The 25040-nt window shown below is 43.9% G+C and overlaps 1 protein-coding gene across 1 annotated transcript in view; it reads left to right on the plus strand.

The window, feature by feature from the left end:
• The window catches only part of syngap1b (synaptic Ras GTPase activating protein 1b), a gene marked incomplete at its 3' end in the record, with an annotated part of 76910 nt that overhangs the window by 6502 nt on the left and 45368 nt on the right, over positions 1-25040 (plus strand). Inside the window, exon 2 of the mRNA XM_080858084.1 lies at positions 5858-5963. Within this exon, the coding sequence (XP_080714210.1) occupies positions 5858-5963 (106 nt within the window). The remainder of the gene's footprint in view (positions 1-5857; positions 5964-25040) is intronic.

The raw sequence follows: 25040 nt of genomic DNA on the forward strand, positions 1-25040 counted from the left end.
GTGTGAGTGTCTCTGTGTGTGTGTGTGTGTGTGTGTTTCGGTGTGTGTGTGCTTTAGCTCAGCGCCTCGCCAACACACAGGTTGTCTCCTTGCGTTTGCCCACACCTGTTCAGATCTCTTTTTTTTTTGTCCCAACCACGTGTTAAGTCTTCCAGGCGCTGGGGCCATTTGACACATCTGGAGAGAAGTTACACTGCTGTGATTGTGCCCGTCCGTGAGTGATGGTGCAGATAATGTGGGTCAGTGTCGCTCCGATGGCCTGTGGCTCTGCTGAGGTGGCCTCGCGCGGCTGTCGGGAGGGTCAGCGTCTGCTTCCACCGCGGCACAGATGGCAGCTGACCGCACTGGGGCGGCGCTTTCATCTCCGCACCCTTCAGTCTGAGCTCTCATACGACCTCACGTCATCCGCCCGATTAGAAAATGCGTAGCGCCGTGGACAACTTTAGGCAGACTTCCTCACAATAGTAAATAAAAGAATAAACATACCCGCTACCTGAAAGTGCTTTGTGTGTAGGGGCATTCAGGACCTGATGACTCCACCTCGCCATGCAGTATGTCTGGCATGATGTCATCGTCTGCACCCTGTTTATTGGAGGACTTATATTTTGAAATGTGTAGCGAAGGGAGAGAGCAGTCACCCCACCCGGCCTCGAACCCGGGTCTACAGGGTACCAAACCCGATGGTGAGGCAATCATAGCACATACTCATGTGTAGTGATGCTTTGATGTCAGCCCTTGTTGTGTCTAAGCCACTGATGTTTCCCCTGTTTTGGTTCTCCTTGTGGATCAGCCCTTGTGTTTGCCCTGTCCTTTCTTCTGTTGTTGTTCGTGTTTGGATTCACGCATTTACCGCTGCACCTCTTGGCACCCCGGTCCTGAGTCATTGCTGCACCTGTCTGTTTGCCCTCCTTCAAGTTAAGTCTCCCCCTTTTGTTATACTTCCTCGTGTCTCCCCCTTTTGTTATACTTCCTCGTGTCTCCCCCTTTTGTTATACTTCCTCGTGTCTCCTCTTTTGTTGCCTCGTGTTTTGTCGTGCGCTTGGGTCCAGCCCTCTGCTGCAGTCCTGACCATAAACATGTTTTTTGATTGTTCAGATTGTATTGTGTGGTATCATTCTCTCTCACTCTTTTCTTTTATTCTCTATCTTTTCCACTCTCTCTCTCTTTCTCCCTTGTTCCTTCTCTTTTGCACTTTGATATTCCATTTCAATTTAGTGTTCTATTATGGTGGTTCAAAAAGGGTCGTCATTGACATGTCCAGTCCTGTAGAGATTCTCATTTAGAATATGCCAACATCCAAGTCCAGAGTGTCTGAGGGTGAGGATGCTGCGTTGGCAACTGTTCATTGTGTGCACGTCAGTCCCCATTTAGTGGCAGTGGATGAGGATGTGATTGGTCCAGGTGTTGTAGTGTTGCCGCCCCGTTTGCAAAAGTTCTGAGAGTCTTGCAAACCCTGAACTGTTTTTTGATTCACCTTCCTTCTGAGGGAAAGGGAGAGATAAAGGACAGTATTTTGTTTAATGATGTCTTGTTTTCCGTTACTCTTGCCGGTACAAAGAGAATGCAGCTTAATGTTGAGGTGGGCGAGGCTCAGCCCATCTGTCAACGTGGTTATCGGGTTGCGACGAAAAAACGCAAGTTTTTAGGTTTTAGCAGACCAAGATTTGCCTGTCTCCTATGTCTCTTGTCCAGTCTGTCCCTAAATGTGCTTCTTCCAGGTGCCGGGAGATTGCTGGCTGTACTGGGCTATGGAGGTTTGGGGGGAATGGAGGGTAGTGGGGTACAAAGACTGGTGGTGGGTTGAGTTGTCATTACATGTTATGGTTTGATTGGGTTAAATGGGAAATTTTCTTGGTGGTGGTTTTTGTGCCTAATATTATTTGTGCCCTGTAAAATTTCTATAGTATTTACGTAAAATGGTTGGTGGTTTGTTTTGAATGGTTACTCTTGTGGTAGACGTCTCTCTAAGGTAGGACGTCTGTATTAAGAGGGGGGGTGTCACGACCCAGCCTGGTCTGCCCTGCCCCCTGCTATCAGTGTTCTCTATTCTCTACAGCTGAGTAGCAGAGTTGGGCAGGTGTGCCGAATGAGGGCTTGATGAGCTCCTGAATAAGAAGGCCTGGGAGCAGTGTGCGAGAGGCTTCCTCTCCTCGACACGTCGTTATGTTTGTTTGTTTAACATGTGTACACTACTACTGAGACACCCGCTTGCACCACACTTTGATTTTAGACAATTACACTGACTGTTTGTACTATACTTTAATAAATGTAATTTTACTTTACAACCTTGCGTGTGGAACTCCCGTTCATGTCACATGCGAGAGCCATCATGTGACATGTGGGGGCTCGTCCAAGTGTAGCCTGGTGGAGAACAAAATAGGGCAAGTTACGAGCTGAATGCAACCCCGGTCATAGGTGAGACGCCTAAACATTTTTTGTTTTTTGTTAAACAGATAGTTTAAATTGGCGTGGCGAACGTGGGGGGGCTGGATAGCAGTCAAATCGCAGGCGGCCAAGCTGAAGACTGAAGGCTGTGGAAATAGTTAGCGTGTGGGGTTTTTTGCTTTAGATGCCGGGCAGCTCCTTGGGTGGTATTGGTAGGCTTAATTTTTTTTCTCTCCGCTGTATTGGAATACCAGGTCGCGGTAGACATGGTTAATGTGAATGAAATAATTAATTTGTCAGTTGAGGAGCAAAAGGCTTTATTAGAATTGCAAAGTGAGCTATATAAATTTAAAGCGCAGGAGAGGGCACGAGAGCGGCAGCTAGACCGGCAGCTAGAATTGGCAAAGATAAAATATCATAAACGTGAGGCCGACAAGAGAAATGCACTTGAACTGTCTAAAATTTACCTTGAAAGAAAGAGGCTCCGTTTTGTGGCTGAGGGAAAACTTTCGGGTTTACTTTGTCGGCCGTCGCCTCCACCAACTGGTCCTGGGGCTGGCCTGACGCCTATGGTGTGTGAAGGATAGGGTTGTCGTGGCCGTGCCTCCTTCATTGCATGTTCCGACGGTGGACGTGGTTATTGGTAATGGGTTTTGTGGTCCGGTTGTTTGCGCCTGTGTGCCACCTGTTGTGGAGGTTGAGCCTATTTGGTCTGAGGGGTCTGACTGTGCAGGGAAATGTACGGACGTCTCTGCTGTTTGTGCGGTGACTCGAGATATAAGTCGCACGCAAGAGGCAGCACAAATGGAGGAACAGAGCTGTCCAGTTGTGTCTGGTTTGCCCTCCAAGTCCAGAGTGTGTGGTCACATGACGAAGAAAAAACACACTACTTTCATTTGCACGGATACGGGCTAGGCTAACATCTAGGCTAAGCTAGTTTTCTCATCCCAGCCTCAAATAATCTCAAACTCTTCCCAGCATTCAGGAATCTCACCGCCACACAAACCCAGCGCTCCCATCATTCTCTCATTTCCCATGCACGTGTCCGCTGTAGGCTTTGAGTAGAGCTAGAATATATGAAACTGTTTAGAGAGTTACTAATTCATGTGTGAAGGGAGTTGCGTGGGGGGGACGGGGGCTGGTGGCGGGATCTTGTAAAAGTACGGGAGTGTTATGAAAAATGAATGTGCGTCGCCGTGACACTTTGTTGTGGATAATCGCTCAAATGGGAAGGCCAGTGAGTCAATACAGGAACAGGGGCTGAGCCCATCGTCCTGTGAATCGGGAAGGATTTATAGCTCACAATGCAGTTTTTATGGAGGATCTCTCTGCCTGTGTGTGTGCGCGCATGTGTGTGTGTGTGTGTGTGTGCATGTGTGTGAGTGTGAGTGTGTGTGTCTGTGCTTGCCTGTGTATGTGTGTGTGTGTGTGTGTGTGTGTGTGCATGTGTGTGAGTGTGTGTGTGCGTGCGTGCGTGTATGGGTGCCTGCGTGTGTGAGTGCCCGTGTGTGCGTTAGTGTGTGTGAGTGTGTGTGTGGAGGTTTCAATGCAGAGAGTGGTAATTTTTAGTCATTTAGTGAAGCTCTGTTGGTACATCAAAATGGTGACGCCCCCAGCTGCAATATTATCAGTTTGTATATCAGATCATATTCTCATGACACCGCATACACTCACACACACACACACACACACACACACACACACACACACACACACACACACACACACACACACACACACACACACACACACACACACACACACACACACTGATCATATTCTCATGACAAATTAACCACCCAGTTCATGAAATAGCAAATCAAATCTCTCAAGCAGATCCTGCAAACAAGCTGTAACAGCTACTCCTCCCCACACAAACACAGACGCAGACACACACACACACACACACACACAGAAGCCTCTGTTCTGCCTCTCAGTATTGCGCTGCTACTCTGGCACAGCAGAACTCATCCCTCACGAGGATGAGAGGCGGTGCGGTCGGCGATATGAGATCATATCCTCGGCTTTCCCCGTTTAGCGAGCCTCGCAGCGGGTGATTTAGTGAGCGTCGCCCAACGTGTGACTCGCGGGTCCCCTGCAGGTGTGAATGTGTGTGTGTGTGTGTGCGTGTGTGTGTGTGTGTGTGTGTGTGTGTGTGTGTACGGGCTCTGTTCGGGGAGTGACACTGACAGGGAGTACTCTGGCGAGACCCAGCGTTTGACCCGCCGCCACCCCATACATTTATCACCTGGGCCCGCAGGTAATAAGCAATTCCCCAACACAACCCACACACACACACACACACGCAGACACACACACACGCAGACACTCACGCACACACACACACACACACACACGCAGACACACACACACACACACACGCACACACACGCACACACACGCACACACACGCAGACACACACACACACACACACACATTCTCACACCCAGGAGAGCACCGTTGCCATCTTCAATCTGATATTGCCCCAGAAAACAGAGCCTACGCAGTCTGTGATTGTCAGTGCAGAGTATTCGTTTATCTTTTTCTTCTCTTTTTTTCTTCTTCGTCTCCGTCTTGTTCTTCTGGCCCTCACTGTTATTAAAGGTCACTGAGTTATGAGAGATCGCCCATTTCTGGACAGGCCGGACAGGGCCGTTATTTTGTTCTCTTTCAGAGACAATGCCCTGAATGTGTGTGAACGTATACCTCTTAACTTTTGTGTTCGGCCTGCTGGTGTTATGTACAAAGTTACTGCAGGATGCTTTTATCCATCTCGTTTATCCTTCTCTTTTTTCATTTTCATCCATACCATGCTTTTCTTTTTTTTGTCTCTGAATGGCGGTGGAAGAGTATAGAGGCGGCTTCAGAGTATCCAGTCATGCTCGCACTCACTGCTTCTTTCTAAATGATGGATGGACAAAATGATGAAAAATATGTTTGTTTTGTTTGGACTTGGTTTGTTCAGATTCATGTCTACATTCCACAGTGGAGCAGGTGTGTATGTCCTGGAGCAGATCTTCTGCACCTCTTGTCTGTGGAGGGTTTCCATCAATACCACTTCACTACCCTGGCTTCTAGCGCACTGTGTTGTATTGGTCATATGCCTTTGTGAAGCCTTCGGAGGATTGACCCTCTCCTTTTTCCCTTTATCTCTCTCTTTCTCTCTCTCCCTCTCTCTTTCTCCCTCTCTCTCTCTTTCCCTCGCTGCCTCCTGCTCTGTCTTTCTTACTTGCTGTCTCTATCTGTCTATCTGACTATCTCTCTCTATCTCTCTCCTTCTCTTTCTGTCTCTCTCTCTCTCTATCTCCTTCTCTATCTGTCTATCTGACTGTCTCTCTCTATCTCTCTCCTTCGTTTTCTGTCTCTCTCTCTCTCTATCTCTCTCCTTCTCTATCTGTCTATCTGACTATCTCTCTCCTTCTCTTTCTCTCTCTCTCTCTCTCTCTCCATCTTCCCTCTCTCTCTCTGCAGGTACACCCGTTGCTGATGCGTGAGCGGCGCTCAGAGTCTCACAGGAACAAGCTGCTGCGCAGAACAGTCAGCGTTCCTGTTGAGGGGAGGCACCATCCAGAGATGGGTGAGTCTGCTCCTGCTGCACACATACACACACACACATACATGCACACAATACGCAACACACACGCACATACCATACATATACAGTATAAGCACACACACCACACACAACACACACACACACATGTACGCACACACACACACACAAACACACACACAGACATGCACACAACACACACACACGCACACGCACACAACACACATATACATGCACACAACACATACACTGACACACACACACACACACACACACACTCACACACACACACACACACACACACACAAACATACAAACACAAAGACACACTTTCACACCACCCAGGATTTGTACGAGCTGTTCAGTGTTCTTGGTCCATGTGAACACAGAACCAGCTGTTCTCATTGGCTAAATTCCCTGATTGCATATGTAGCACACACTCAGGCACATCATCAGGACACAAAGCTGTTTGAACCCTAACATTTTGACCCAAAATGAATGATTGACAGCCCCATGCCACAGGACCACACACGCTCTATACGCTCTACGGTATAGACTGACATATATCTGCTCAGAACCATACGATTCCCCCTTAGGGTACTCTAAATATTGATTACAAATCAATTCCCTCTGAGGATTGGCTCAATTAGCTGATTAACAGTGACAGGGTCCGCTGTGCTAACACCAGATTCACTGATGTATGGAGGCCTTCTGTGGGGACCACGGCAACACACTGACCCACTTTGTTGTGGTTCAGAATTGAGTTGTAACCGCTCAGTCTCTGCCTGTGAGCCAACTGTTCCATTTAAAACCGTTTTTTTTTTCTCATGTATAATGAAGGGGCCACAGTTGAGACATAAAGACAAAATGGAGTAATGTGCATTATAGATGCACTCCCACTGAAGGACTGCTGGACAATATCTGCTAATTTATCATGAGGAAGACCCTTCAGATGAAATGTGTGTTCACAAGCGTCCCAAGTAATCCCAAGTAGTGTGTTTGAAAACCTTTTAGCCTGACTGGGATTCTCCCACTTGGAATACTGTGGTTGAAGGAAGACATTTCTGGAATAATATCTGCCAATGAAACGTACTTATCCAAGTAAGGGCATGGAATTTGAAAGGTGCTAAGGACGTTTGGGCAGCCATGTTGAATTCTCCTTTCCAAGGGGGTGCCATGGGTGGAAGTTGGTGACAAAAGAATTCCGATGGAAATCCAAAGTACATCTGTACTAACACCGAACCTATAAGCTTTACTGATCTGATCCTGTATATTTGATGTTGATGTGTTTTGACACATACACACATATGCACACACATACACAAACAAAAACAAACACACACAACCACATAAAAATCGTTTTACTGTATTGAATGCTCTGGTATATTCCTGTTGAGTACAAGACCCATCCGAGATAGATAGATAGTTTGAAAAAGCAATCAACATGCAATTAAAACATTAATCTTGATACGACTACAAGCAATTTGCCATAAAACATTTATGCAAATGCATTTTGTCATAAATATTTTATGACTCTTACTGGGCTGAGACCTCACACAACTCCACTTCAGAATCGGAGCTGTTTCTTAGAGGTGTTACACTGAACGATGGCAATAGTAGAAATAACACAGTCTGTTATCTTAGAGAATAATCTGGAACAGCATAGATATTTACATGGCATGGGTAAATCCCTTATGTTTATAACACCATAGATATTTACAGGGCATGGGTAAATCCCTTATGTATATAACACCATAGATATTTGCAGGACATGTGTAAATCCCTTACATTATGTATACACACCAGTAATAACAGTAATGATGAGTTGTTATTGTACAACATACACTGTGAAATAGTGTATATTTCAGTGCCATAGCTCAGTTGCCAAGTCAATTTGCCAAATTTTGAGCTTTCAGTATTTAAGCTTTATGCTTGACAAAATGGCAAGAAAATAGTTTCTAACACTATGAAGGGCACAAGCAATTTAAATGAAGTTTGATCATATTCTGCCTGTCCTTTTAGAAATAATTTAGAGCATGTGAGCATACATATAACAGTAAGCAAAAGGATCAATGTGCATCTCTCTTAAACTGATGCCAGTCATTCAAATTGATTTAAAGGCGCAAATTAAAAGTAATCCAGATCGATTACCCTAGCATCTGCTCTGCTGTCTGCTATTTCAGATCCCTTCTGTGATTGGTCCGGCACAAGTGCCACTGAATCCCCTCTAAACCGCTAAGTGCCTACAGTCAAATGTAATTCCACATTGGCAGTATAATAGAAAATTGTAACTTGTTCAGATTGTCCACGTGATTGTATCAAACTGCCACGCTGCAGTATACCCCTCACCAACCCAATCCTGTGGGGACAAACTAATCGTTTTAATATTTAATTTGTCGGAGAGGCATTTCGGATTCCTCACAGTATGAGAGCTGAGTGTAAAAGGCTGCTCTATTTTCTTAGTCTTCCATTGACTTGAAGTAAGTGATCCTGGGCCTACATAACATCTTAAATTATTGAATTTGACCAGGGCACTACTTTTAAGCCTTTTACGTAAAGCACCCAGCTACAGTAGGTCTACCACATAGATCTCTCATGTCACAAGTGTGTGTTGGCTCACACACATGGGAAATTGTGTGACTTTGGATTGTTATTGAGTGATACTTTAGCTCCAAAAGCACATGTGTAAATAACACACTTCTTCTTGAACACTGCTTCTTATTGTGAATCTAAACAATCAAAAACAATTGCACAGATGCATTTACAACACTAACCATTAGACCACCACTGTCCGTTCTTCCACTCGTCACTAAATAATCCACCTTTCGATTTGTGAGAATGCCTTGGGAGAACACACACACACACACACACACACACGCGCGCGCGATTTGGGAGAATTCTTGTCTCGGAGGAATCTCTTTCACTCTTTCAGACAGAAATGCAAATGTATAAGTCCATGAGCCCCCCGTTCTCTTCTCTTAAAAGATAAGGCCGTTTCGCTGAGTCATCACGATGACTTGGCGTGGACACACAGGTTGAATACAGATTGAGGTCTTCGGTAGCCGCCTAGCGCTTCCCATAGATGCGGACGGAGACACTTAATTTCCATAAGCTCTGTTCAGAAGCCCATGTCAGAGTAACGAGAGCTTGAACCGCTTCGAGATGGGCTGCCTCGTTCTGCATTCACAGTACCCTTCAGAAACATTGTCAAAGGCAACTCACAAAATTATCAATCAGGCAAGTATGCCAATTAATTCTATTTTTTTTGCCTCTCAAAATTTATAATGCGTTTATTTATTGGCATAATCATAAAATGGTGCGTTTGATTAATTTATGTATGCGATTAGCCTTTTGTGAATTTTCATTTGACTTCATGCTTGATGGAATTGCGCGGGAATTAATTACCTGCTTCCTGGAGAGGAGAGAAAGCACTTGGCCAAAGAGCGGAGACAAACCCACCGCCATCTTCTAGTCATTACAGATATGAATAATATTTACTGCCACTTTAATAAGGCCCATTTGTTATGCTTTTGTTTTGCCATCAGCATCGAGGGGACATGATTGTCTTCTGCGGCAGAATTGAATTAAAAAATTTCCATGAACTACCTCCTCACCAGTTTTCTTCAGAGTTCGGTGACACTGCAGTGAAAATGTAAGACCTGCTGGAGTGGTGTATGCCGTTAAGGCAGCACATGGTATGAATAATGAGTAGTGGATCGGATTGACTGGCATGTGTCGGCGAGCGTTCTCTTGCCTCACTCTTGTCTTCCGTTTTTTCCCTACTGCAGCTTTTGTGTGGTATGCTAGTCAGGTCAACCACAGATCTGTCTTATGGTTCTTATGGTCTCCGGAGATAGCTCCCCCCTGTACTCTCTGTGAAAACAAATAGAGGGTGTCCATACACACACACACACACACACACACACACACACACACACACACACACACACACACACACACACACACACACACGCCACACAGTGTCCTTGTCTGGGCTGGTAGACTGCCTTATTGTGACAGCTATCTGAGGGCTGAGGAAATGGAACTTGTGTGTCACTCAGTCAGCGACACCTTTAGATTACCATTTTTCTCAGTCTCTTTGGTACATTTCTCAGATCAGAAACTCAACACTTTTCAACTCCCAAATCACTTGTGCACCTCACAACAGCAAATTTCTTTCTTTTCAACATTTTGCACATTTAAGCAAAAAGGGGACATACTATCGTCTGCTGTTTCGTGTCTATAAATCGAGAAAGTCGTCACAGGCAGATGGGCTAAACAAGTTGTCGTTATTTGTCAACCAGAATGCCTCATCTGTTTCAGTGACATGGTATGTTTGGAATGCTTGCTAAATTTCTCGTCATTCAAACCTTGATTGTTTACATGTGGTCAATGAGGATTTATTCAATATGTTCAAAGGCAAAGAAATTAGTGTAAAACTTCATAGGCCCCCACCACGCCAGAGTGGATATGCCAGTCCAGTATGAGGGAAACGCCAGTATCCGTGTGACACTATCAGACAAACAGTGTGCTTAGTCATATTTTCACCATTGGGCTTTACAGAACACAGACTCTTACCTTTTGTAAAGTCATGCATGGGGATCTCATTCATGAGAATGGCAGGGGGTTCTTAAGAGGCAGCATGCCAAATTACGTACCGTAGCAAAGGTTCTTTTCTGAATGAAAAGTGAAATGTCTATGAGTCATGATTAGACCACATTACTTGGTTCTCAAAGGCTTTAAGTGGCATGCAAGACTGACTGTCATATTGTTTCTTAACCCAAACATTTCTGGGAGTGAAAGAAATACGGTAAAACAAACGGTTTGAAATAAGGATTCTAAACCTGATTGTTCAAATCCTTGATTGTGATTGGCTAAAAGCCGTTGTAAAATCCAGCATTTACCTTACAATTTGATCTCATAACATTCTATGATAACTTCGCGTCGTGCCTAACAACTCCCCTTATCTGTTCTAAAATCAGCGTAAATCACGGCCTCTTGGGGCTTATTGCTTATATACACTGCGAGGATATCATTTTATATTATAATTGTATTAGTATTTTGACTGTCTTGGTTAACAGGAAGGACTTGTATTTTTGTTGGACTGATATGTTAATGTGATTGAGGTAATTATTTACTTTTGAGACATAAACCAAGCATTTAGTGCAAGTTACGGGCTTTTGTATCCATTGTGTGGAGCTGTTTGTCCAAATACTCCAACCAAACCAATTACTGTTTAAAAAGTGTGAAGTATTAAGGCACACAGACTGAAGTATTAAGTAAAACTATAAAATGTTAAGGATGATGAGAGAAATGTACCAAAGTGACTATAAACTGAAAACAAATCACCTCCTGTTTCCTCCTCCTTTCTCTGGGAGGTGAAATTGAGCTCCGTTTGGAGGCCCCGTGAGTTCCGTGGTCCCCAGGCATCCTTGGGAAGTCGTGTTTCTGGATCATTGTTTCTCCCATCGCTGCTGAAAGCCTCAGAGGGCCTCTGTGGCTCAGCGAAGGACGCACCCGGCAGCTCAGCACTGTGACAAATCCCACTGTGGCGCGTGTAATCACTGGTGTTGGAGAGGGCACCATTAGATAGAGTGAGAGAGAAAGAAAGAGAGAGGGAGGGAGAGATGGAGGGAGAGAGAAAGAGAGAGAGAGAGAGGGAGGGAGGAAGAGAGAGAGAGAAAGACAGAGAGAGAAAGAGAGAAAGGGAGAGGGAGAGAGGGAGGGAGGGAGAGAGTAAGAGAGAGAGAGAGTGGGCTTACCTGTCCCCTTATTTCCACACAATGATGTGCATTAATGACTGTAACCATGTTTGTTTAATCCAACTGTTACATAATGATGAATACCAATCAGCTTTTTCAGAGACAGACCTGTCACAGAGGAAAAGGCTCCTGATTCTTGTTTTGTGTTTGCTCTGTTGAGGGAGAACCTTGGGAGAAGAAGTATGACAGGTTTGCTTCGCTGAAAAGATGGCCACTGTTAGATGCCGATTGCTTCTCTTTCCGGTCTGAACAATGTTGCCCGGCGATGAATCCTTGATTTCTCACAAACGTTTTAAAGGAAACAGCTGTTATTGCATCACGATGGCATGCCAGTTCTGCAAAGGAATCCCACAATGCTTTGCTGACCTTGAGCTAGAACGGTTCTCAGCTTCACTGTGTCAGTGCCCTTGGGATGTCAGTTGAAACGCTAAAGCAAATAGATAGATAACTGACAGTTGTTGGTCACCTCGTGTCCCCCCCCCCTCCCCCCGAGGTAGAACGTCTTTGCTCGAGGTAATGAAAAATTGATGGGTCCGAACACAAACAGATTGAGTCCTATTTTTGTCCATCATGACGCATTGTCATCTTTTGGCAGCAGCCTCTATTCAAATAGATTCTCTTTAGAAAAGAAAAAAAAAACATTATCTACACTCAAGGATAGTCATCTGAAGTGTAGCCGACTTTACTTGGCGTAATTGAATGTTGGAGCGTTTATCGGAGGTTATTCTTCTCCGTCTCAGTTAGCGAGAGCATTGGAAATGCCATTGCCTATGCCCATGCTGTGTAGGCATGAATGGGGACTGTTTGATCATCTCCACTGAAAGCTATGGCTGAATCTCACGCAAGCGCGTGTCTAAGCAACCAATCCACTCTAATGCACCTGGGAATACTGAGGTATACTGCAACGCAATGTTTAAACATTTCTAAACCAAATCTTGTTTTAAAATCGATAGCACTGCATATCATGTCGTACACCACAGCTCGTCCATAGCACAACCCCGGTTTTCTATTATGGTTAAGGACACGTTTGGAAGGACAGCACTTTTTTGTTCCCTGAGAATACCTATAGATTCTGCTTCGATAGCCCAGCCTAGCCCAGCATGCACTGAATTACACCCAGCACCAGTGTAACTCTTATCACAGGGGCCATGCCAAGCAATATCAGCTAGCTCTTTATAGAAGTATCTCCCATCGATTTCATTCCCCAGTTTGCCACTTTGGAGCGCAGTGAGCGGCCTCTCAGATTGGATATTTGCACAGAGACCAACACCTCAGCTCCAGCGGTGCGTAGCTATGGAGAAGGGAGAGGAAGGGGGGGAGAGGAAGTGTTGTCAGGCTGCGTAACGCTCAGCGGCGCCCGGCTTTCACTCGCTGTTCGGCGTCTGGCAAACGGAGGCTCGCTGTGAGAGCTGTGGAGGAAGCGTGAGAAAAAAAAATGTCCTTGTTGCCGCAAGATGCTGAGGATAGGAGGCTGAGAAATCGGCTGTTATAGATTTCATCTGAGGTGGTGAAATGGAATGCGTGTGTGTGGTGTGTGTGTGTGTGTTTTGGTGTGTGTGTTTGGGTGTGTGTGGTGTCTGTTTGTGTGAGAGCTGTTTTACACATTCAGCACAGGTATGTGTATCTGTGTGTGTGTGTGTGTATGGAGGTATGCAACCGTATTCTGTGTGTGTGTATGTGTACTTAAATAAGACATAAGTACGACAAAAAGCATGACAATAAAGCAAAAAAAAAATCCATTTATACACTGCATTAGGCCACACCCGATACTGATGAACTCAGTGGCATCAGGGACAGGATGATTGCACGACTCATACTCAGCAATAGCCCACACAGACAGACACACACACACACACACACACACACACACACACACACACACACACACACACACACACAGACACTCATACTCAGCAATAGCCCACACAGACAGGAGACAGCTCGCCAGTACAGTTAACGTTCATGAAAAGGAGGGCTCAAACACTGTGCTGGTGTGCGTGATCACTGTCCGTGTTGGTCTTTGTGCATTTGTGTTTACAGTTTGCATGTTTCACTACCAATTATGTGTTACTGTATAAGGCAGGTGTTTGCATGCACGGGTGCAGTGATGTGTGTGTTTGTGTGTGTGTGTGTGTGTGTGTGCGTGTGTGTTGACACATGCAGACGCATGCCAACGCCACACTCGCCGTTTACGCCGCAACCCTTGGCGCGCTGCCGAGCCAGGTGGCTCTGTGCACGCTTCAAATGTGGCCTCATTTCCATCGTGTGTGTGTGTGTGTGTGTGTGTGTGTGTGTGTGTGTGTCATTTCCATCGCATCTTTCACTCCAGCTTAACTGTAACTGACTGCCGAGCTTCTGCCTTTTACTATCCCTCCCTCTCTGTCCTCCCCAGTGTCCCCTTAATTCAGTTTTTAATATCTAAATATAATAACACTAATTGTTATACTAATTATGTATCGACATTAAACACTGTCATCTTGTCCTGATTTGACATTAGCAGCATACGAGTTTCGACGGAGCTGTTTCTACTCCTTTTAAATGTTGTGCTTCAGTGCGTTAAATCTATTTCTGTGTGCTAACCATGACCTCATCTCTTTGTACCCCTCCTTATTTCCCCTCCCTGTCCTCGGTGTCCAGCATGTCTCTATCGCACGCATCTCTCATTGCAGTCCGCTAATCCTGTGTCCCGCTGGGCCCTTGTAATAACCTCGAGAAAAGGAGCGGCTCTGTTGTGAAAAAAGTGCTGCCGTGTTGTGATCTCCCTGTAAGCTTATTAAACCTGCGCAGCCAAACCTGCGTGGATTACTTCCGCCCTCCGAACACAAGGCATCTCTCTCCGAAACTGTGTGAGAGGCTAACTCGGGTCTCACAAGGCATCAGTGCGTATGTCCCAAAACATGCTCTTGAATATCAGCCGGACTGTGATGCCACAGCAACCCAATTTAAAACTCCCCAAAAACCTCATCCACAGAGTAGGCCAGGGAGTGGATAATTTCAGATGTAGGTAATTAAACCAGCTAGGAGTCGGAGGTAATGATGTGGGTCTCTCCACCAGATGAGGAGGGTCAGTGCACCGGTCTGCCGCGGGGCTTCTGGCATGCTGTCAAGAATTCATTTTGGTCATTTTTGGGGCAGAACATTCCCTCCCCGAAGTGATGTGATGCCATTCAAGGTCACGTATTTAAAGCCCAGCAGATCTAGGCTCTTGGAGAGGCTGAAGGCTGTTGTGAAGGACCAGAGGCTCTTTGGCTAATGTAGCTCTTGAGATATAAATACATGGCGGAGCGCACCACAATCAGATATGACATTCTTGACAGTGATGGCCGAGAGGTCCGTCAATGTCTGAACACGTCAATTCTGGGTTTTTATTTAGATCTATTTATTCTAAGTCTGGATCAATATTTTTGTCATTGATGATCGTGTTCTTGGAGAATCTGCTTGGGGACACATCGACAAACCGCCATGTACAATATTCCATAAACGCAAACCACACCTTCAGGAGAAGAGCTTATTTATGAAAACGGTGGACAGTAGTGGCTGAGGAGCGTGAGGTTGGAGTTGTAATAGTCTTATAGTCTCGGCATGTTCGAGGTTAATGTTTGAAACTCTTGTTCTCCTATGGAGAAGATACTGTAAGAGAGGTGAGTAAAGAAAGGTATACATTTGATATGGATTGTGGATATTTAGCAGGCGGGGGATATCAGAAATGCTCTGGAACCTGAGTTTGAGAAAAAAAAAACTTGATCACAGTCTCCGGGGGCAAGATGTGTTTGAGAAAAATGTCTGAAAACAACTCAAATCTCTGTACATTTTGAAATAGCATTGTGGTGAAGACGACACAACAAGAATGGCTACCTTCCTTATAAAAAAATCCCTTACTCACTCATTGCTGCTGTTTACTGTTTGAATCTGTACCACTGCTTTGAGTGACGCCTTCAGAGTGTGTTAGAGTTGCTCGGAATGACAACCAGACAACCAACATTTGGACCAGAATTTCACGTCATATATTGTAATGTAACATGTGTCTGGCTGTACAAGACAAGCAATATAGTTGTTCCTGGAAGAACACTTAAGAGTTAGAGAATGCAACTGGCTTCATTTTGTCATTTCTAATGTATGACTCTAGATGCTTCCGCACTACAGTCGTTAACTTGCTTGAAATAGGACTTTTACCCGATGTGGCAAGCGACCTGTTTAGGTTTTGTATCGTTTGTGATGGGTGACTTATTTAATCTATTGCCCTGACTGATGGGCTAATGTGAAACTGTGTTTGTTTTCATTATGTCCTCACAAAGTGTTGTTACGCAACATTTAATTGAACTGTTTTTGTTTCATATTCATGAATAGGGAGAGGGAGAGGGGGAGAGAAAGAGCAAGAGAGAGAGAGAGAACGAGAGCAATGCATGCTCTTAGTTGGGAAGGGATGAGAATACCGATGCTTCTAGCCAATGAGTACTAGAAAAAGTACAGAAATTGAAAGGCGGAATAAGTACAGGGAAAGCTGAGGTAATACAGAGAGTTGCTCTGCTGACTTCAGGTTAACATCTCGCTTGGTTACCATGGAAATAATTATAGAGTGGATCCAGACTCTGGGTAAGGCAAGGAGAAATGGAGAGGTAGACACTAGGGGGGTGAATTTAGAAAAGCAGTTGAAAAGACGTACTTTTGAAGCAATTTATTTTCTAAAATAGATTAGCAAAAGAATGAAAGACCATTTGACTTGAGTAAGCATGTGCTGACCTGTGTCGTGGACAGAACGTTGTTATTGCTGAACCACTGAACAACTTGTTTCATTCAGGCATTTTTGAATTTATTTAAGTACACAAAGGCATTGTTCAGACTGCCAGCCCACATTTTTTGGCATATCTAGATATGATCCAGATTAATTTTTAAAAGTCTGTACAGCAAAAAAATTGCAGATCAGATCCAAACCACATTTGGAGGTGGTTTGAAATGTGATTCCAATCGGATTTCAGTGCAGATGATCTCAAAGTGTCTTTTGTGTCACTCACAATGTGACACACAATGACGACCTCAAATCTAGAGTGACGGGAGTGCTGGGTTGCATGCTGCAGAGCCCCAAGAACTACATTAATTGAAACTAAAAGCGCCAAAGAACTTGACAATGATTGATTCCTTGCTTTGAGGAGTGTCGACATGACAACATGGACAACAACAGTCCAGGGACAGTTGCTGAAATACATTGCTGGCACTTTGGGGGAAGCTGGAACCGTACCGTAGTTACTGACGACGCCTATGTCGTTATCGCAGCCATCCATGCAGATAGGTTGACGATGGTGAAGACAGATCTGATTTGAGAAACAAATCTGATTTGCCTGCAGTCTGAACTTAGCACAGCTATTTCTTTACCTTGTCAATGGTGACGTTATTATGGAACAGCATAATAGTTTCATGACTTCTCAAAGGCCAATTGAGAACATGAGTTCATGATTGATTGAATAAAGTTACGTTAAAGTACATTCTTTTTTGTATTTGGGGCTTTTTATTGCCTTTATTTAGACAGGAAGCAAGGCGGAGAAGAGGTGGGGAGAGGACCGGGAAATGCCAGCAGGCCAGACTTGAACCTGCGTCCCTGCAGGCAATGAAGCCCGTAAATTGGGGGGCTTATCGACTTGCGCTAGAGTACCACCATCCCCCCCCCCCCCCCCCCCACAAATTACATTTTGAATTTCATTACAGTAAATTGAAATTTGTGTTAATTGCACTAAACACACTTACGTATCTCTCTTTTGAAAACACAATGTTTTTCATTCAATTAGAAAATCACAATAAAAACTAGAGATGCTTTTCTGCAAGAAAATGCGAAAGTGATTGCGACGCAGCAGCAGTCGGGCATCTCATACCGTAACCTAGGCGATCATGTGGATGCTAACGCTTCTCTCCACGCAAGAAAGGTTTGACTCTCCAACCACCTGTTGGATGAGCTATAATTATCATCCAACAAGGTGAAGGGCAGCTAACACCTTCTCTTACACCAGTGACCCACTGATATTCTGGCATGGATCGGCATTCTCTACACACTATGCTATTAACATATAAATCAGAATCCAAATGAGTCGATGGTCTCCATTCATTGTGTGCAATACACCTTACAGAGATCTAGGAAGAACTCGACCACTGTGTTCCTCTGACGAGGCACCTTCTGTCTTTGCCCTCTCTCCACAGCAATAGATGGCATCAACTTTGCATGTGTGTGCTAAAAGCCATGCGTTTTCAAAATTTGAAGTATCAATATTTGGTGTTTGGAATATATTCACAAAGACATTTTAGTATGTACTACATGCCCATAGACGCCCAAATTATTTGAGACTCCACCATGACCCTTACAAACATTAATGCAACGCCCTGGATGACCCATTAATTCATTGGTAAAGCAGTGACCGGTGGCGATTACAAAATGTAGAAGTGTGCAATGTTGGTGAGAACACAATATATTCAATGTCAATATATTCATTAATCCTTTGTTTTCTTCAGAATATTAGTGCTTATTTATCTTTAAACACAGACCTTACTCACATGGAGAGGATTATGATAAACCTGCAGGCCACAAAGCAAGAGAATTTCAAGTTCATCCATATGCACTCTTTCTATGAGGAGGTTTACCTGGAAGATGTACGTGCTAATCCTGTGTCTCGACCCATATAAGGGTAATTGTGGGGGAGGACGTTAATCTCATTCATGTGATGTTACGCTGACTTGATCTCTTTCAGATTTATGAAGATATGGGCGTACAGTATGTTTTGCATATGTTGTGTTCGATAACTTGAAAAGAAAACCTCTGCACACAAATCGTGGTATTGTGCACATGGTTCTACGGCAAGTTACACACAAACACAAAGACTTATACATTAGACCCCTAATGTTTAAAAACTCATGACTTTTACCACACAAATCTAAAGTAGCTATACATACAAGCCTAGATTATTTATCATGTGCATACTGCATACAGAAATGAGTGGTGTAGGAACGGTCGAGAACCTTCATTTGAAACATACATGTGAAATGGTAGCCCAAAATACCACATGTATGTAGACTACTGCAGTGTAAGTATGTACAGGTAAAATTATGAACCTCAAAAGAAAGCAAAGGGGTATGGTTTAAAGCCCAGTTTTGAATTTGCAATGCTCTTCATTACTGAAGTGTCAGCTCACATATCAACTCAATTCAACTGTCACACTGTTTCCTTTTAATAATATTGCTGTCATTTTCATCCTTCTACAGACTACATACTGTACATACGCACACATAGATTTGATCTATTGAACAAAATAAATAGATAGCCTTCATGGAATAAGTAATTATTTAACAAATATCAGCTGTGCTATTGAGACACAAAGGATGACAATGGTAATGTTTTTTAGTGGAAGAAAAAGAACAACAACAAAAGCATCACATATAATGCAACAAATTGCTTAAAACAGCATTAAAAAAATAAGAATAATATTAACTTTAATAATATAAAATTGTAGGACATACAATTTGACATTTGAATGATAGAGGAGTTCTAAATAGGTGGGGCTTTAAATGCTTTGTGATGCTCTTTCAATGTAGGCTACTATGGCTGTCACTTGATCGGACAGTACTAGGTATGTCATTCCACCATCAAAGTACCACAAATGATGAATCTTGATCACCATCTCTTACTATAGAGAGAAGGCAAAGATAACAGACATTCTTGGGAGGAGCTAAGTCGTTCGAGTTCTTCCTAGATCTAAAAAAGGTGTATTGCATGAAATGAATGGAGACCATTAACTCATTTTGAACATTGACCGAATCATATTTTAATAGCAGAGTGTGTGTTGTTCATCGATGAGCGCCAGAATGTCAGTGAATCAGTGGTGTTAGAGAATCACTGCCCTGTGCCTTGTTAGATGATATTTATTGCTTAATCCAACAGGTGATAAGAGTGTCAAACCTTTCATTGGGCAAAGTGTTAGCATCCACGTAATTGCATAGGGTATGGTATGCACCGGATAGCTGCTACTGTGGTGCAAACACATTCACTTTTCCTTGCGGAAATGCATCTGTAGTTTAGTTCTAAGCTTGTTGGATAAAACCGATGCTCTATGTCCTTTAAAACAAAGCCATTAAGGGGGTCGCGATGATATGATATCAATGACAACGCCTGTGATGCTGACAACGATGACAAAAAGGAAGTGGGAGATTATGAGGATTAACCGGTGACATTCATTGAGCCTAGTCGGCCCCTTGACAAGGGCCCATTACGAGCCAGAGCAGCTTCCTTAGGCCAGCTGTGTCTCAAATTATTCCCTCACTGCCACGGTGTCAGTGGTAGTAATTTTCATTTTAGTGACAATGTGGTGCACCCTGTGTGTCTTTGTGTGTGTGTGTGTGTGTGTGTGTGTGTGTGTGTGTGTGTGTGTGTGTGGGACACAGGGTATCATTTGGAGCATATGCTCTGGTCTAGCTCTGTCAGCCTTCTGCGCTGGCAGTGGTGCTGTGGGCTGGGCCAAGGCTTTACAGTTGTCATAGAAACATCGCTGCAAAGCTGATTGGTCACCTCTTTAAGTGTATCTTTTCCAAGAGATCTCCTCACTAGATGAATCTGTCAGCTAATGTGTGTAAAGATGCCATGAAGCTCATCATCAGCGCAAGGGGGCTTATTAACATAAGCGCTCCCTTAGAATGTTTATGCAGAGTGGGTAAATAAGTGAGCTTTGTGGGCTGGTGTTATTGTTGCTGGCAGCCCGAGTCGAGGATCTGGCTGATGGTCATTCAAGCGGTTCAAAGCGTGCGAGCTCCCTGGTGCAGTCATGGTTACGCGTATCCCTCCCACGCATCTGTGAACCCCTCTCCTCGTGATGCTTGGAAACCAACTCTACCCAGAGGTTGTGTGTGTGTGTGTGTGTGTGTGTGTGTGTGTGCGTGTGTGTGTGTGCGTGTGTGTGTGTGTGTGTGTGTGTGTGTGTGTGTGTGTGTGTAAAACAGGAGAGGACTAAAGGGAGAGTGTCTGTATATGTGCAAGAGAGAGAAGGAGAGAGAAAGAGAGAGAGCGCAACTTCAGTTAAGTGAGTGAGAGAACAAGACATAAAGAGATACTGAGTGTAAGTGTGTGGCAGAGAGAGAGAGTAAAAGAAAGGGAGTGTGGCTAAGTGCCCGTGTATGTGTGTATAAGAGAGGGAGGGAGAGGGAAAGAGAGAGAGAGAGAGATGGGAGTCTACGTGAAAGGAAGGGGGAGGGATGGAGAGCGAGAGTGAAAGTTCACCCCAGGCTTCACATAAAGTACTTTCAATCACTCTCCATCTCATCACTTCCCCCTCCCACCTCCCCTTGTCTGCATCGCTGTCCCTCTCTCGAGCCCTCGATCACAGCGCGAGCGCGAGAGGTAGGCTGTCAGCAAGAAGGGACGGGGTGTAGCGCGTGTGGATGCATCCATACACACCTGAACGACACATGCGGGAGAATGTGAGAGATAGCATTGTAAACGGACCCCAAATATTCCGGAACGCTCTAAAGAAGACGTGAATCTGGCAAGCAGTGAGATACGTGGCATACGTCATCATTTTCATGCTTGAAGTTAACTTCTAACGTTGCTATCGGCGTGACGCTTGAACTGACGAGTTGAGATGGTGATTACTGTGAGGTTCAGGGCATCAGCATTGATTCCTTCATCCTCTGCGAGAACAGCCGAGGCAGCTTTACCGCCGTGGGAACAGCCGTCGTACGGTCGAGGACTGCTGACTTGGGGATTTTTCTGATTTTCGGATTAAACTATCGTTGTACTTTTTTATTCAGTAGAGACTTGCACTTCGTGTTGGAGCTGTAATTGGCATATAGCCTCGCGAACCGAGATCGCTGTGCAGGAGCGTGCGCGAGCACATATGCACACACTCACACTCGCGCGCACATACAGGGACACAGACATATAGCCTACACACACATATAAGTTAAATATGTTATGATGTGTATAAGAAAACCGAATACCATAAATGCTAACATAGCTATAGAAATTATTTGTGATCTGGCCAGAACGTCTCTTCAAGGATAACATACAGTCAGAGGAAAAAAGAATACATCCTTTCTCCGGCAAAGATTAAACAAAAAAAAAAACCTCGAACATTTAAAGACTATTAACAACTAAAACATGAGAGAGTCTCGTCTGAGAGGATCTTCTGCAGGTTACCGAGGAAACGGCAGCGGTATTGAAAGTCAACCGGAGGACTGTGATAGAGTCGGGAGCAAAAGAGGCGGGGAGTGGGAACAGGGAGAGGCCGGGAGTACAGAGCCCTCCGCTGGGCAGCCTGCCGCGGAGCAGCCGCAGCTGCCTGTGCTGGAAAGCCTGGCTGAAGGATGGTGGCAGAATGAACTACACATTCATGAGGAATTATAACATTCTTTTCTTTCCGGATGTCTTGCTTAAGATTTTTGTAACGGGGGATTATTCCGATTTGACGATCAACTAAATCCTGTGAATAATAGTGACATTTAGTCAAGAAGCTCCTCTTTGTCACATTATGTATATCTTATAAAAATAGTATACTCAAATGTTATCTTATTCATACCTTTAAATATTGGTTTTACTGAGCACAGTAATTTTGGGTGCACAGTAGGGTACATGATGCAATGAGTAAATGCTTTTTTAGCTATTACTTATTTATTTATTTATTTATTTATAGAAAGATATCAGTTATCATTTATTCAGTAGTTGAGCCTCAGTGGCCTCTTCAATAAGCACTGGGTTACCTGGAGTCAGACTTTTATTAATCACATTATCTTAAAAAGTCTGCCAAATGTAGATCTGTAATTATTTGTCAGTGCACTGGACCGGGTATGACCATGCACTTCTGTTATATGACATGAATCCACCCAAAGACAGATGCCCTGTCACGGGGATCCGTACACGTCAGATATGGATATAGGGACATAGAGACAGCATAGTGCCTATTGATATGAAGCCATTTTTATTACTTTGCATATAGACAGCAAAACAAAACAAGAGGACTTCTTGGACATCTCTTCCTTACATGTGCACTCTAAGAGAACGGGATTTTTGAGGAAAAGCAAAAAAGGAAAAGGAGTTTATCACCCGAATACTTGGATATTACAGCAACACTATTTCTGCCACCTGGAGGTAGGGACCTGTACACTGCTTACTTTTTTTGCCCATTTGTTTTGACATGAGGATGAGTGCTCTTTCCTATCATACGTAAAAAAAAAATAAAAAACGTGCACATTTAATTCTAATTTAAAAAAAAAAGAAGATTTTTGCTGGATCCCTGGGATAGGTTTTACAGTGTGTGCATGGATGTGTGGATGCTCGAGCAGATGGGTGTGTACTGGCATGAGAGCCATACAGAGGCTTAGAGTGAGTGGGTAGAGGTATGATATAAGCTTGGTTATGAACATCATCCTCAGGGTAGTCGGTGAGAAAGCGTTCCTTGTGCTCTCATGGTCTGACTGGGAGAAGTTGAGAAAAAAAGAAAATCCTGTTTGCAGCTGTGGGTTCTCAGTCCTCACTGATTGCCTCTTCCATCCAATGGAAAGCCTCCACCCTTCACGCCCACCGGGGCGTCCTCTGATTGGCTGGAAACTTTACTCTGTCGAGCGTATTCCCAGGGTTATGTTATGTAACAGCAGGTCTAGCAGTGATCGTAACTGTAGCATAATCCGCACCGGTCTCTTAGGTCGATTTGGCTCTAGTTTGAATTCTAGCTCTAGAATTGATATCATCTACTACAATTGAAACTGTTGTCTTTTATGTATTTAACAAGCAAAAATAGAGTGATCATAAAAATAAGGTTTACAGTTCATGGTTAGTAGGCTTACCCTTTTATCACCTTACCTTACCTAACCTGACTAAACCTTACAGGTGTTTAAATGTATGGAAACAGAATTTCTGCATTTGCCAAATCATTTTATATGGTGTTATTTAACCAGTGAATTCCATTGTCAATTTGTGTTTCACGTTGTCTGCATCTTGCTGGCAGACTATGTCTGTCCACAATGACGACAGTCTTACTAAATGGCATTCCCACTGACTGTTTGAACAAGCAGCACAATGGTCAAATCCCCTTGATGCATTAATCTGGACATTCGGCACAGCCAGGATGTATATAATCAAGAAGCTTTTGAAGACCTGACTCTTCTGAGAGCAGCTCCCTTCCTAACTGGCACCTTGACTAGTGCTTAACTCGCACTTACAGCAGTTACATTCAGCTATACATTTATTTTCTATGTCGTTTTTTTCTATTTCTTATGCAAAGTAGTATTTATTGTTCCACCAGTTTTTTACTGCTCTTAGCGTGACTGTGTTCTCCCTTGTACGTCGCTTTGGACAAAAGCGTCTACTTAATGACTAAAAGTAAATAAGTAAGTAAAGGTAAATATAATCAGGGACCACTGATGCATTACTCTGGACCTTCAGCACATCCAGGAAGTATATTATCAAGGAGCACTTCACTGTCAGCATGGGGAGCGTCTCATTCACTCACAATGGTTCCACCAAGAGGGCATAGCGTACAAAACATAACGGCAGCTGCACCTACGGGAACACACAGTATGAGTGATTTAATTAAGTTTGATTGCTTTCTTAAATGTCTTTGATGGGCTGTGTGTTAAGTGGTAGAGGGTAACTGCATGCACTCTGCACTGAGGCGGGTTTTACACTGCTTCAACCCATCTTCGCTTTAAGAGGGTTTTATGGCATAATAATGCCCCTGAATAGAATCAATCATGTTTTAGAACGGAGTGGCTTGTCACTTTGCCTTTTAGTATTTAGTGCAACCATTCACTTAATGCTGTGTCAAGCATTGGTGCCACTGATGATGTCATCACTTCTTCAGCACTTAATACCTCACTCCATTTGGTTTACGGACATAGATTTGGGCTGTGATGGCATGCATGGTGTCCTTTTTAACACAGTCCCACATCATTTTGTCTTCCATAATTGATATTGATATGGCATATGTCTCATAAAAGCTCAAAGTTGAGGAAGTAGGACTTGTATTACAATGTATTTACAATGTGCAGTTCTGTTTCACATGAAAAAGGGAAGACTGAAATACTTTCCTAGAGATAAATATCGTTCCTTACTATGCCAAAGTCCAGCAAATCCTACAGGCTCCGTGGGTTAAAAATGAAATGACATGTACACACTACTATGAAAAAACAATGACTTGATCCTTCACGGCATTATGTACTGAGAAAAGTAACATTTGTATTTGTTAAAAAATGACTAAACATCACTAGCCCCTTTGATTGCCCTGGCATGTTGGTTTTCCTGTAGGCATACATGACTTTTCAATCTGATTTGGATCGGCTCAATACTCGATCCAGTGGTTTTCATTTTAAATAACTG

This window comes from Sprattus sprattus (genome assembly GCF_963457725.1).
Source record: "Sprattus sprattus genome assembly, chromosome: 19".
NCBI classification, from domain to species: domain Eukaryota; kingdom Metazoa; phylum Chordata; class Actinopteri; order Clupeiformes; family Clupeidae; genus Sprattus; species Sprattus sprattus.